The sequence below is a fragment of the Pan paniscus genome, chromosome X, assembly GCF_029289425.2.
Source record: "Pan paniscus chromosome X, NHGRI_mPanPan1-v2.0_pri, whole genome shotgun sequence".
Classification (NCBI taxonomy): Eukaryota; Metazoa; Chordata; class Mammalia; order Primates; family Hominidae; genus Pan; species Pan paniscus.
Genome location: NC_073272.2, coordinates 58,148,072 through 58,162,135, shown reverse-complemented (window position 1 = coordinate 58,162,135; position 14,064 = coordinate 58,148,072). Strand labels below are relative to the sequence as shown.

The 14,064-nt window shown below is 36.6% G+C and overlaps 2 protein-coding genes across 2 annotated transcripts in view; one reads left to right on the top strand and one right to left on the bottom strand.

Annotated features, from left to right (window-relative positions):
• Nucleotides 1-10,877, bottom strand: part of NBDY (negative regulator of P-body association) — an 82,622-nt gene extending 71,745 nt beyond the window's left edge. Inside the window, exons 1-2 of the mRNA XM_024927353.4 lie at nucleotides 10,517-10,877; nucleotides 7,931-8,067 (exon numbers count right to left, since the gene is read on the bottom strand). Of these exons, the coding sequence (XP_024783121.1) occupies nucleotides 10,546-10,752 (207 nt within the window). The 5' untranslated portion in view covers nucleotides 10,753-10,877 and the 3' untranslated portion in view covers nucleotides 7,931-8,067; nucleotides 10,517-10,545. The remainder of the gene's footprint in view (nucleotides 1-7,930; nucleotides 8,068-10,516) is intronic.
• Nucleotides 2,537-3,011, top strand: LOC100983016 (cytochrome b-c1 complex subunit 7-like). The gene has a single exon (XM_063601939.1). The coding sequence runs from the start codon at nucleotides 2,648-2,650 to the stop codon at nucleotides 2,885-2,887; it is 240 nt and encodes a 79-aa protein (XP_063458009.1). The 5' UTR covers nucleotides 2,537-2,647; the 3' UTR covers nucleotides 2,888-3,011.
• Nucleotides 10,878-14,064: the final 3,187 nt, after the last annotated feature.

The window sequence follows — 14,064 nt, the reverse complement described above, 5'->3', positions numbered from 1 at the left end:
AGAATGATGAGACATGTCAAAAGACAGGGGAGCCAACTTGAATGGGCAGCCAGTCACTAAATCTGAGACAATTTGGGTATTAAAATAAATAATAACAATAGGGTATTTTTAAAATAAAGTAAAAATCTATGTGTCCAAGGTAATTAATAAACAAATAAATGGAGAAAAAGCTCTACCTTGATGTAGAATATAAACTAATAAATGTACTAAAAATGATGGAGTTTGAAAATTACCATTTTGCATTCATCATAGCAATATCTGATTCAGTCAAGAATTATCAATGGATTTGAAAACCAGTGGATGATAATTTAATGAGGAATAGGATATTTACATAGTCTCAAAGTATCCCCAGCAAAATCATTAATTATAAAGAGGAAAATGATAACTGTAAAGTGGATTAATCTAGCAACTATTCACCACATTAACCAAGTAATCAAAGTTAACTTTACTACTAAAGGGTCAAACCAGCATCATGTACCACCATTATGATGCCCTGAGAACAATACATTACTTCTGTGGTGCTTTTGCTAATATGCGTACTCTGAATAATGGGGAAATGGCACACAAATTTAAATTAAAGGACAATCTATGAAATAAGTGTCCTGTATTTACCCAAGTGTCAATTGTCGATGTGTGATATTGTGATATATATATATTGGTTTTTGTCCATGGTTCCTGGCTTATAACTCCCAAATCTCTTGTTATTTCCTAAGTGACTAAAGCAATAAGCATATCTCTTGTTAAAGTATTTGGTCTTTTGTCTTTGGTTCCTGAAGCAGCTTTGAAACAGCTTCAGAGAAATAAAAGTGAGAGACAGTTTCTCTCATTCTCTCTCTCTCTCTCTCTCTATATATATATATACACAAACACACATATATATGTATAATGTTGGGGCACTTTAGGCTTCACAAAACAGAATCTCTCTCTGACTTTCTCCTGCCCTCCTTTTACCTGCTTTTTTTTCTCCCAAAGGCAAGCCATAGAAACTAAAAATATACTCTAATCTTCACCCAGCTTTCTGGCTTGGAGCTGGTCGTAAAGAAATTCTCTGACCTACCTAGTTTGACTGTGGGTCATAAGACTCCCATTTCAGAAAGAGTCCTGCCCCATACCCAGGAGGAAGGAATGCTGCACAGAGAAACCAAGAAGAATCTGAACAGACAAGCCTTGCTGGGTTTCTCCACCAAGTCTATTGGTATTAGATCATACCCTTTAGTCCAGTCACATTTCTACATGGTTGTTCATGCTTCATTAGTGCCTATCAGATAAAGTCTTCATAAAAAGCACAAGAGGACAAAGTACAGCTGAATTTGTGGAGGATTTCAGAAAGGTGACAAATAACTCATCCACATGCCAGGAGGGTGGCACACCCTAACTCCACAGGAATGGAAGCTCCTGTGCTCAGTAGCCTTCCAGACCTCACTCTATGTATCTCTTCATCTGGCTGTTTATTTGTAGCCTTTAAAATATCCTTTATGAATAAATGGGTAAATGTAAGTAAGTGTTTCCCTGAGTTCTGTGTGTTGTTCTAGCAAATTATTTGAGCCTAAAGAGAGAGGTTGCGGGAACCCTAACTTGAAGCTGGTCAGTTAAAAGTTCCAGAGGCCCAGATTTGAAACTGATGTCTAAAGTTGAGGCAGTCTCGTGGGACTAAGCCCTCAATCTGTGGGATCTGATACTTTCTGTAGGGAGATAGCTTCAGAATTGAATTGGATTGGAGAACACCCAGCTGGTGTCCACTGCAGAATTGTTTGCTTGCCTGTTGGTGAGAAAAAATCCCAATACATTTGATCACAAGCTTTCTGTGTTGGTTGCTGTGGTACAAGAGCCAAAGAAAAACTTTTTTTCCACACAATCAGTGTCAGAAGTTGGGTTATGAGAATATAATGAGAGAAACTAAGTTTGTTTTTCTATAAACATAAAAGACAAAGAAAGGTCAAGGAATTGTTCCATATTAAAAACTGAAGAGACATGACAAGTAAATGTAATGCATCATCTTGGATTAGCACTTTGACCAAGGAAAGAAAATAACCACAAAAGACATTATTGGGACAACTGATAACATTGGAATATGGCGTAGATTATAATATTGAAACAATGTCAAATTTCTTGATTGTGACACATTTACTGAGGATGTATAAGAGGAAATCATCATTCTGAGGAAATACACACTGACATATTAAGAGGTAAAGGAGAATGATATTTGCAAACTACTGTCAAATAGGAGAAGGAGGAGAGGAAGAGAAAAACAGAATGATAAGGCAAACGTGATAAAATGTTAATTGGTGAATCTGGGTAAAGGACATTCTGGGAGTTCTTTGTAATATTCCTGGTTTTTCAAGTGTGAAATTAAATAAAAATAAAAATTTTAAAAACACAAACATAAAATTCAATAATAACTACATCAATAAATATCAATAACCGCACTTTTTCTATGTATTTAATGAAAGAAAATGTTTTATATTGCCAAATTCTGTTGGGATGAGCAGCCAGTGTATAATTTTTGTATCTTGTTATAAGAAGGATTAAAAAAAAATTAAAGCAGGTCAAAATGGCTGGCAAGCAGGCCATTTCAGCATCAGGCAAGTGGCTGGATGGTATTTGAAAATGGTATTACAATACTGCAGGATTCAATAAACTGGGGTTAATGAGAGATGATACAATATATGAGGATGAAGACATAAAAGAAGCCATAAGAAGGCGTCCTGAGAACCTTTATAATGACAGGATGTGTCACATTAAGAGTGCATTGGACCTGACCATGAAGCATCAGATCTTGCCTAAAGAGCAGTGGACCAAATATGAAGAGGAAAATTTCTACCTTGAACTGTATCTGCAAGAGGTTATTCGGGAAAGAAAAGAAAGAGAAGAATGGGCAATGAAGTAATCATGTAGTTGAAGTCTGTGGATGCAGCTGTTATGAAGATGGTTAAACTTGAAACAAACAATTTTAAGAATTATTTGGTCTGCAGATGTTTTACTTTAAATAAATGTCTATTGTAATGGCTGGAGTTATTCCAAACCTTATACTGAATAACTACTGAATCCATTTACTGTTAAATTTTTTTCCAAACTTTCAAGATGTTTTTAGTAGTGTTTAACTACTTCCTGGAGCTCAGAGGCCACTTTATCAGTCTTCCTCACTGGTTGGATAGCCCATCAGTTTATGTAAGGATGTAACTTCCATGAGTTATAGCCTTATGGAAGCTACTAAATAAAAAAGGGGGTATGCACCCCCTAGTTTGCCAGGATTGAAAAACAGCCTCTTCACTGCTATCCAAATAGATTTGATTTTGCATCCTGTCATTTAAAAAGAAATTCTGTATGCACTCCAACATAGGTATACTTAAGTAATACATATACTCCTGTGCTAACATGTAGACTAGAAAACGAAAAGTAGACATTAGAAAAATAGAAGTACAAAGACAAATCATACTTTTCCCCATATCCCAGTGACTTTTCCACTTTGGAAATGATTGTTATAAAGTTTAAGGGTTGGATACTAATCAGTTAAAAGTTTTAAGATTATAAGGTAATTTTTAAAAATATAAATTAGAATCATTGGCCGGGCGCGGTGGCTCACGCCTGTGGTCCCAGCGCTTTGGGAGGCCGAGGCGGGCAGATCTCCTGAGGTCAGGAATTCGAGACCAGCCTGACCAACATGGTGAAACCCCGTCTCTACTAGGGATGCGGAAAATTGGCCGGGCATGGTGGCGGGCACCAGTGGTCCCAGCTGTTTGGGAGGCTGCGGCAGGAGAATTGCTTGACCCCGGGGGGCGGAGGCTGCAGTGGGCCTAGATAGCGCCACTGCACTTCAGCCTGAGCGACAGTGGCTCTGTCTCAAAAAAAAGAAAAAAATAGAAGTATTCAATGTTGTCATCATTTCCACCCCTAAATTCTGAAATGCTTTCTTTGGTGGAGGTGAGAGTGTGGAGCCACAGCTAGTAGAGAAGGAACAGTAGGATATGCAGCCTCCCTGGTTTTCCAGGATGAGTCATTGCTGTGTGCGGCAGGAATGCCTTACCTCAACTAACAAAACAGTGTGAAAAACAAATTTGTGTTACATTTAAAATTTGTAAAGCAATGAGAAATGTGTGTATCATAAAGAGCATCTTTAAATTTTTGCTAAAATATCAAGTCTCAAATTCCCTAGGAACCACCCCCCATTTTTTTTTTTTTTTGCTAGTCAGATTATTTTTCTAAACCTATCTTGAAATCATGTCAATTTTCTTTTGTCTGGTTCAAGACAACTAAATCACTTGATAATGGTTTTGCTCAGGTCACATTGTGACAAGGTTTTAGTGTAGCCCTACTTCGCAGAAGGAGGCAGAGAAGACGGACTGTCTAGAACCCCCTTTAAAAGCATTTGTCTATTCAGAAAATTTTCCTGAGTAGATCTCTCCAAAGTCTCTTTTAATTGTGATTTCAAGATCACTTTTGCAGGACTCTGGTCTATTTGTTCAGACATCTACTGTGCACAATTACAAGGAGACTAGAACTGAGGCATCTCAAAGAGCACTGTCAAGGTGTGTAGGGAGCCGGGTGGGTGGAGGGAGGCTGGGCTCTGACCCTAGAAACCATGCTTATGAATGCTGTTAATGTTTAAAGCAAGACTAAGGGCACTGCTGAAGGACAGGGGAACAAATAGAATGGACCAAGATTGAGGTATAACAAGAACTCCCAGGCTATCCACCTGCTCAAGGTAAAAAGTGTGATATTACATAGGGCAACCTCTGATTTTGTGAGAGTTCTTCCTAAAGTCACAGTGTATGCCTATTCTATGTTTCCAGATTACTTCATTTTTCCAAACGAGACCAAGTGTGCAAAAGTTCTTTGAACACTATATCAATGTTTTGTGTTCATTATAAATTATGGTTATCGTCCTGCTTGTTATGAAGACTAAGAAAGTAGATCTAGTATTTGGCTCACATAGGTGAAAAGGTGAGAATTTGTTAATCCATCAGTGAAGTCCTTTCATTTGAAAGAGAGGGCCTTTCTATTATCAAAAGCTGTCCTGTGTGAAAAATCACCATGAAAGTGCCTGAAACACACAGGCTTGTTGTCCTGTAGACAGAATGGTAGAGTGATTCAGAGCTAATTCTGGGTTAGACTGCACAGGTCTGAATCTATTTGCTCACTGTGTAGTGCTTTAGGAATACAATTTAACCTCTCCGTGCTTCAGTTTCTTTGGCCCTAAGATAGAGCTAATGATAGAAACCAACTTTACACAGTTGTGAAAATTAACTGACTACATGTCAAACACTAACTGTCTCTGGCACATAGTATGCATAATGTAAATTATGTGATGAGAAGCGAGAAAAAATAACTTGGGAAAACACTGAATATCATCAAAGTTGAATAGCTAACTAGTAGCTAAAGTCCAAGGTCCTCTCTCTTCCTTCTATGTGGCACTCTTGTTTTTGGTCCATCTACTCCCCTTGGGTGTTACCTCCTTGAGTGAAGTACCTGCTGGAGATGAGAAGAGTGGAACTGGATCTGCATGACAGCTTTGATTAGGATGGAGCTAAGACTTGGTTATCTCCCTGTTTTGTGTTTTGGATGGGTGATATTTTAAAACTGCCAACATTAAAATCTTGCTAATTTGCTTTGTACAGTTTAAAATGTTTGATATCTTTTATTGTTTAAAGTTTGAGATTGGTTTTGAATATATGGTTTTCCTACATCTTGAAGAAGGATATGTTTGTTTGCTCTGAAGTGGTCTATGTTCTGTTTTTCTATTTTACTATACTTTGCAAAAAACAGATGGCTGGCTTATGTTCACTGTTGTAGTGCACTACCTAGTATCATTCAGCCTTCCTGTTGTCAAGGTGTAGGAAGCAGCGTAAGGGATGTTGGGCCTTCAGACCCCCAATTGCCAACTCTGGTCCTAGTTCCAGATTGCATGGACATACTTAATAACATTCCTGCACTGAGTTATCACGGTCTGAATATTTATGTGATGCTCTACGAGTGGTACCAAAATGTTAGTGATGGAATTTTCACTAATGGCACCTTTTCCTGTTTTTAAATTCTAGAATCTTAATAAATCCAAAGTGTACATTTTGGTAATGATTTCATTTAGCTATTTACTCTAAGGACTGCCTTTTAAAGCATTAACTCTGCAATAACTTTAACTTATGAAAAGATTGAGCAGTAAGAATAAAAACTAGGCCAAAGCACAAAGTAATAATCCTTCACAAATAAGATGGAGTTATAAAAATATGGGCATCCTGTGTGTAGCTTTGAAAATAACCGAAGTACTTGGAACTAAAAAGTTAGGTGAACATAAAAATTGTCATAACCAAATCCTTGACAGCTTGACGGATGAAAAGCAGATGGGTTTACACTGTATGGGAGGAGGCATGGATTTTAGGAAGGACAGCATCAGAGAGGGATGGTTAGAAAGTGAACAAGACACATTGCTCTTTGGAAAACAAGGAAAGTCCCTTAATTAGAACAAGGCATGAAATTCTGCCACTAGGTGGCGATGCCCTATAACTTTACAACTTAGGGTACATCACACCAGCACTATGGAAGGTTTCTCCATTCTGCACCCCACCAACTCCCTCCCCTCCTTCATTTTTCAGGATGACAACACCTTAGAGGTTTATGGCCATCAGGAGAATTTACTACTAAGCTATATACTGATCTAATGAAATCTAATATATGTTGTGCAATGAATTATGGGTTATTTAGTTTCAGGATTTTATTAATTCAATCAGTTATGACCATATTTCCTTTTATATGATTGTTCACTCTTTATACATACCAGATGACTGTATAAAGAACATCTAATAAAGTCTATAGATGTAAAAAAAAATTAAAAAAGAAAAATAAGATAAAGTTAAACTAGAATGGGAATAATGATTTCATAATATAATTTTTAAAAAAAGGAATCCCATATGATTAGAAATTGAAAAAAAACAAACCATGGGTCAAAAAAATCATAAGAGAAATTTAAAAATAATAAATATTGAATGATAAAAATACTATATATAAAAGTCTGTGAAATATTTCTAAAGTGGTAGAAGAAAATTTATAGTTCTAAATTCTTATTTTACAGAAGAACATTGAAAATTAAGATGCTAAAGATTCAACTCAATAAATTAGAAAAAGAACAACAAAAGGAAAGTAGAAGAAAGTTCAATATAAAAATAAAAGTCAAAATGATTAAAATAGGAACCAAATATCCAATGACGAGGCTCGATGAAAGCAAAAGCAAGAAATACATTAGAAAATTGATTATTGTAATTTATCACATGGTCACACTGTGATATTAATGGTGAAGAAAGGATATGAAAGTGGCAGTACATATAGACGGGAAAAAACTTCATAATATTTGTAATAAAACCTCTCAGCAAACTAGGAACATTAAGAAAGTTCCTTAACTTGAGAAAGACAATCTACTAAAAAAGGTGAAACTTTTGTAGAATTTAGGAACAAAATAAGGAAATCCTCTACCAATGCTGTTGTTCCTCTTTGTACTGAAGATCCTAGCTAGCACAGTAATACAAGGTAAAGAAATATTGTAAAGAAACTGTCATTATTCAAAATATAATTAATTAACAGATAATCCAAGAAAATCTATACATTATTAGAATAAACAGAATTTAAGAAGGCTCCAGCATATAAAATAAATATACAAAAATATCAATCATGTTCCCATTTACTAGAAACAATTAGAAAATGTAGTTAAAAAGATGATATATTTCACAGTAATAATAGAAACTATAAGTACAAGTGAATCTAACAAAACATTTCTTCAGATTACACTATTATTATGAATATGTTTTCATATAATGTAGAATATAGTTTCAATTTTATCATTTGCTGCTATCTTTTTGAGTTTTGTTTGGCTACTTTTTAATGTGTCAAAACCAACTCTTTTTTTTCTCTTCCTCCTCTTAATAATTTTTGGTAAAGAGATTACCTTAAAAAGCACAACTTCCAGGTTCAGGATACCAGAAAAAGCAGGGTAGCATTGTAAATAATCTTCATTGTTTTCACCAGGTGAACTATTATATGAATGCACCAGGGAAATGGAGTCATACTGCAATCGCTCAAAGACTGAAAAATAGTAAAAAATATTGTGGCATCATTTTTTCTGTTTTTGTCCATCTCTTTGTCCCTTGGTCTCCTCAAATCATTATCCTTCCCATACCTCTATTTCGATGATTTATTCCTATAAAACAGTTGTATACATAGTATTAGAAGGGATGTATTATATAGAAGTTTAGAGCATAAACTCTGGAATCAGGTGTTCTGGGTTCAAAGCTCAGCTCAGCCACCTCTTGCTGTGTAACTTGTGGCAAGTCATACAACTTCCCTTGGCCTATACAAACTTCTCTAGTAGAGTTGTGATTAAATAAATTATAACATGCAAAGCCCTTTAGAAAATTGGCACATAAATCTTTAGTAAATATTGGCTATTATTACAATTATCAGTGATTTGAATCACTTGGAGGGGAAATTATGTAGCTACCGCACTTATTGTTTTGTTCTTTTGTTTTCTTTTCTTTTTCCTTTTTATTTTTAAAAATTATTTATTTATTTATTTTTTACACCGAGTCCCGCTCTGTCGCCCAGGCTGGAGTGCAGTGGCATGATCTCGGCTCACTGCAATCTCTGCCTCCTGGATTCAAGCGATTCTCCTAACTCAGCGTCCCGAGTAGCTGGGATTATAGGCATATAACACCATGACCGGCTTTTTTTTTTTTTTTTTTTTTTTTTTACTTTTAGTAGAGATGGGGTTTCGCCATATTGGCCAGGCTGGTCTCGAACTCCTGACCTTAGGTGATCTGCCCACCTCAGCGTCACAAAGTGCTGGGATTACAGGCGTGAGCCACTGCGCCCGACTGCTCTTTTGTTTTCTATCTGAGCAATTTTCTCCCTACTCCCTGCAACCTTCCACTCCACTACCCCTTTGAATAGAGGTAAACATGTGAGAAGTAAAACTGTATGGAATGACAGGGAGATGCTTTCAAGTAAAATAGATTTCTATTTTTTTTTTCTGTGCATTACCACCAAACCCAATGTCTAAAACTTCTTTGGTCACCAATGTTGTCCCATCATTCATTGATTTATTTATTGAAATATCTGTTTCACTCCTATTATGTACTAGGCACTATGCCTTGGCCATCCATCCCCTACAGCTCTCAGAATAATTCCTACCCATTGCAAGGGCTTCATAAAGGTTTACTGCACGAATGAAGAAAAGATGCTTCTCTCCTTTGAATTAAAAGGATCTATAAAACTTGGGTCAGATTCAGTTTTATAATTTGCATTCTATAAAGTTCATCTAAATATCAGAGATTCCTTTTCTGATAGTAAGAATAGGAATCTTAAAATACAAATAGTAGCACTTGATGGATATTGGAATGAAGTATATGCTCAGCATAACATTTAAGGCCCTGAAGCACTTTATCTTCACCTCCTAGTCCTTCTTGTAGATTCAAAATTATAGCCAAGCTGTTTCCAGAAGAATTCTGCCTTTTCTCTGGAAACCCTCGGCCTGAAAAGCATTCCCTGCGCCTCCACATGGCAGATGTCACTCAACCTTTAAGGCCCACCCAAAGTTCCTCCTTCCTTTTTTTTGAGACGTAGTTTTTTGCTATTGTCGCCCAGGCTGGAGAGCAATGGCGCGATCTCGGCTCACTGCAACCTCTGCCTTCCAGGTTCAAATGATTGTCCTGCCTTAGCCTCCCGAGTTGCTGAGATTACAGGCGTCCACCATCACGCCTGGCTAATTTTTGTAACTTTAGTAGAGACGGGGTTTCACCGTGTTGGCCAGGCTGGTCTCGAATTCCTGACCTGATCTGCTCACCTCGGCATCCCAAAGTGCTAGGATAATAGGCGTGAGCCACCGCGTCCGCCCCCCTACTCCTCCTTTTTGATGGCTCATGATTACTACCAGGCTGTGACTTGGTCCATCCTCCACCCTTCCTGAATACCTTGAACAAGCAAACATTATGGCACTTGGATTTGACTATCACATTGTAGCTTTAAAAAAAAAAATTCAACTCTCCTGCCTTACACAGAGAAAGACATACACTTCTGAAGGCTGGCCTTCAACAGATGCTTTTTATTGGCCTTGAACCAGCCTTTTTTTTTAATAAAAAAATTTTCCAATGCACGCAAAAGTAGAGAGAATAATATAATAAATCCCTACATATACATCACCCAGCTTTAAATTATCAACTCATGAGCATTTTTATTACACTTTCCCTCCACCTTGGCACCAATGACTTACTTTCAAGCAAATCAAAAGATTCAAGTCTATTTCTTAGAAAATATAACTACAATTATTTCATCTAAAATATTACAAATAATTATTTAATGTCGTTAAATATCCATCATTTCATTCAAGCATATTTTGTGAAAGAGCTGCTTAATCCCTGCATGTTATTTTTTCTATTTTGAAATCATGGAAAGAACAGGGAAAAGGGGAAGGAAATTTGTGAGAATGCATAAATAAGTTTCAAAGAGCCTAGATGTCCTAGATGAGAAAGAATCTGACCTGGTTTAGGGTGGGAGAAATTTATTTCTCTACTTCTCCGGAGGAGGAGGGTGCGACTTCAGGCCGGCTGATGCAGGAGGAGGTGCGGAGGGTAGAGTGGTACTACCTCCGTTGGGAGTTCCTTCCGGATAATCCCAACGCGGAGCGAGGAGGCAGCGCTTTTTTGGAGGCTTGGCTTCCCGTGCGTTTCCAGGTGGGAGAGTGGATCTCCCGGAGGCACAAGGTTGGTCTCCCATAAGGATTACAGAAACGGGTCGTCAGTTTTCTCCGGTGGGCCCTGGCAAAGCCAAGAGACCTGAGATGGCGGCGAGTCCCCTCCAGGCACAGAGCTGGCTTCCTCCTGTTTCGCTCTTACCGTATTTCCTGTATCCTGAGACGTACATCCCTTCTCCGCCTCCACCCCTCCTCCCTACCCCATTCTATTTTAATGTTTCTATTAGGATGGGTGTTAAAAACCGATGTCGTTATTTAATATAGTGTTTTTCCATCGCGCCCCACCCCCACTAAATGTAAATAAATTTATTGAGAATTTAATATAATTTATGCAATTTTAAGATGAGAAGAAATTCAAGTTTACCTTTAAGTGGTAAACTCTGAATGGCTTATATGTGTGGGAGGGACGCGGGGGTGGGCGGTAACCAAATAAATTATTGAAGAGCTTTACAAGCCAGCTGCAGATGCACATCACAGAGCTGTGAAACTAGCTACAAACATTTAAAAAGCAATATGCAAACATGTAAGTTGACTAGAGTGCAGAATAGCACACTAGCACTAACCATGGAAATTGAATGTGGAAAATGAATTCACCGTATGTCATAGAATCTAAGATCATTTTTTCTTTATTTTTAAGCAAATTTGTAATTTTTGAAGGCTTATTATGTTTTTCCCCAAATTTGAATATCTAGGAAATCTCTGCGACCTAACAATTGATGGTACACTATACTTTAGTTGGCAGCTTTTTTTTTCTTTCTTGTAGGTATGGAAAATAATGACCCATCTTACCAGTGATGATATGTTATATTCTATGATTTATGGTAACCAGAAGAAAGTACCACGTGTCTCAGAAGAAAAGGCTTCTGGAACTTCTTAGACCTTCATTATTAAAATAGCCTACACATCCATCTCCCTTTAGCTATGGACAAACTAGATCACACTTCTTCAGCTTTGTTCTCAGTGCTTTTTGTTTGTTTTTTTGTTGTTTTAAATGGAGAGAGCTTAGTCCTTAATGCCAAAGTAGAAGTTCCTGTTAAACTCTGCTGTTTACAAGCTCTGAGCTCTTTGAGTAATTATTTAAATTCTTGGAACTTTGGTTTCCAGGCCATAATTTTTTCCTTGCAAAGGTGTTTCCATAACCAGGGATAATACATGTAAAGCATTTACTACTATAACTATCTCTTATCTCCACCCTTCTACCTTCCTCCAAGTAACCAGCATAGCCCTTTACACAAATTAGGTACTCAGTAAATATTTGGGAAATAAATGACCCCGTGGTTTTGTGCCAAATGCTACTAATAAAGACAGAAAAGTCAGATGTAGCTGTAGCTTAATGAAAAGATGTGAGGGAGGCATTGAGAGAGGCAGTATTTTAGAGCTAGAAGAGTAGTTGGAACTAGACATACTGATGTGGGAGACAGCAACATAGAGGTGATAGTTAAAGACAAGGGAATGGATTATATCCCCAAGAGAAAATCTAAAGAAAAGATAATTGAGCTAAAAACAGAATATTGAGTAATTAGAGACAGATAGAAGAAAAGAAGTCTGCTGCAAAGGCTGAGAAAGAGTGGTCAAAGTCAGAGAAGAAGATTCTAACCCAGAGTTTCTCAATCTTGGTGCTATTGACATTTGAGGCCAAATCAATCTTTGTAGAGTTTACCGTTTAGCAATGTCCTAAGCTAAGCCTCTACCAACTATATGCCAGTACTACTCCCTACTCCTCGAGTTGTAATAACCAAAAAGATTTCCAAACATTGCCAGATGTCCCCTCGGGTACACAGTTGTCCCCAGTTGAGAACCATTGGTCTATCCTTAATCCACCAAATTTGCTCCTTTCCTAGTTTTTTTTTCTTTCATCTCAGTGAAATGTTATGCCTTCCACTCAGATATACAAGTCAGACTTTGGAGTCTTTATTTTTAGAAACTGAAGAATATTTTATTATTTATTCAAGTAAATGAAGTAACAATTTCACAGTCTTTTTACATAGGTCTCTAAATCTTCAAGACTAAAGACATTAAGAGTTGCAGTTAAGTCGTTCTATAGCTATAGTTTTAGCAAATTAAGAGAAATATGTGCCTCGTTAGTAAAGTAACAGGAATTAAAAATTTTATCAACTCCAGCTAGGTTTAATTTACGGTAAACATTTGACTTGAGGTGAAAACAGTCCCAACTTAGAGTTGCTTCTATCAACATTGACTATTTATACCACAATTAGATTTATTTATTTATTTGTTTATATGCTTTGTGGTAAAGCATACATAACATAAACTTTACCATCTTAACATTTTTTAAGTGTTCAGTTCAATAAGGTAAAGTATATTCTCATTGTTGTACAACCAATCTCGAGAACTTTTCCATACCTATCAAACAACTCTCCATTTTACCCTCCTTCCAGCTGCTGGAAACCACCATTATACTTGCAACTGGAATTTTGTTTGTTTTCATTATATTAAAAAGGAGATCTAAAGCCTTTATTATTCCAGGTTTCAAAACAGGTTTTTTTTCCATCATCTTTTTTTTCAACATCAGTGAACCAGCTGAATGTGAATCATGAAGCCAGAAGAGGGCACTGTTAGGTTGGAGGAACATAGAGGCCAATTTGAGAAGTGCTACAGATCCAACTCTCATAATTTACAATGATCAAAAGATGACAATAGAAAATAAAACTAAACCCACCTCTGAGTGATAGTCAATGGTTTTCATTTAGTTTTTTAAATTGAGAAGTTGGGTGATTAATTTGATTTCTTTTGAAAATTAGCTTTTCTTTTTAAAATTTTTTTAATTTTTAATTTTTTTATTTCTATAGGTTTTTTGGGGAACAGGTGGTATTTAGCTACATGAGTAAGTGCTTTAGTGGTGATTCGTGAGATTTTGGTGCACCCATCACTCGAGCAGTATACACTGAACCCAGTTTGTAGTCTTTTATCCCTCATGCCCCTCCCACCCGTTCCCTGAGTCCTCAAAGTCTATTTTATCATTCTGATGCCTTTGCGTCCTCATATCTTAGATCCCACTTATGAGTGAAAACATACGATGCTTTGTTTTCCATTCCTGAGTTATTTCACTTAGAATAATACTGTCCAGTTCCGTCCAGGTTGCTGCGAATGCCATTAATTCATTTGTTTTTAAGGCTGAGTAGTATTCAATCATATATATATATATATACACACACACACACACACACACATATATATATAACAATACATATATTGTTATATATATAACATATTGTTATACATATATTGTTATACATATATAACAATTTTGTTATACATATATAAGAAAATTGTTATATATATGTGTATATATTTATACATATATGTATATATTTATA

Bases quoted from the DNA above. Each gene is read 5' to 3' on its own strand.
- LOC100983016 (XM_063601939.1), top strand. From the start codon at position 2,648: ATGAGAGATGATACAATATATGAGGATGAAGACATAAAAGAAGCCATA.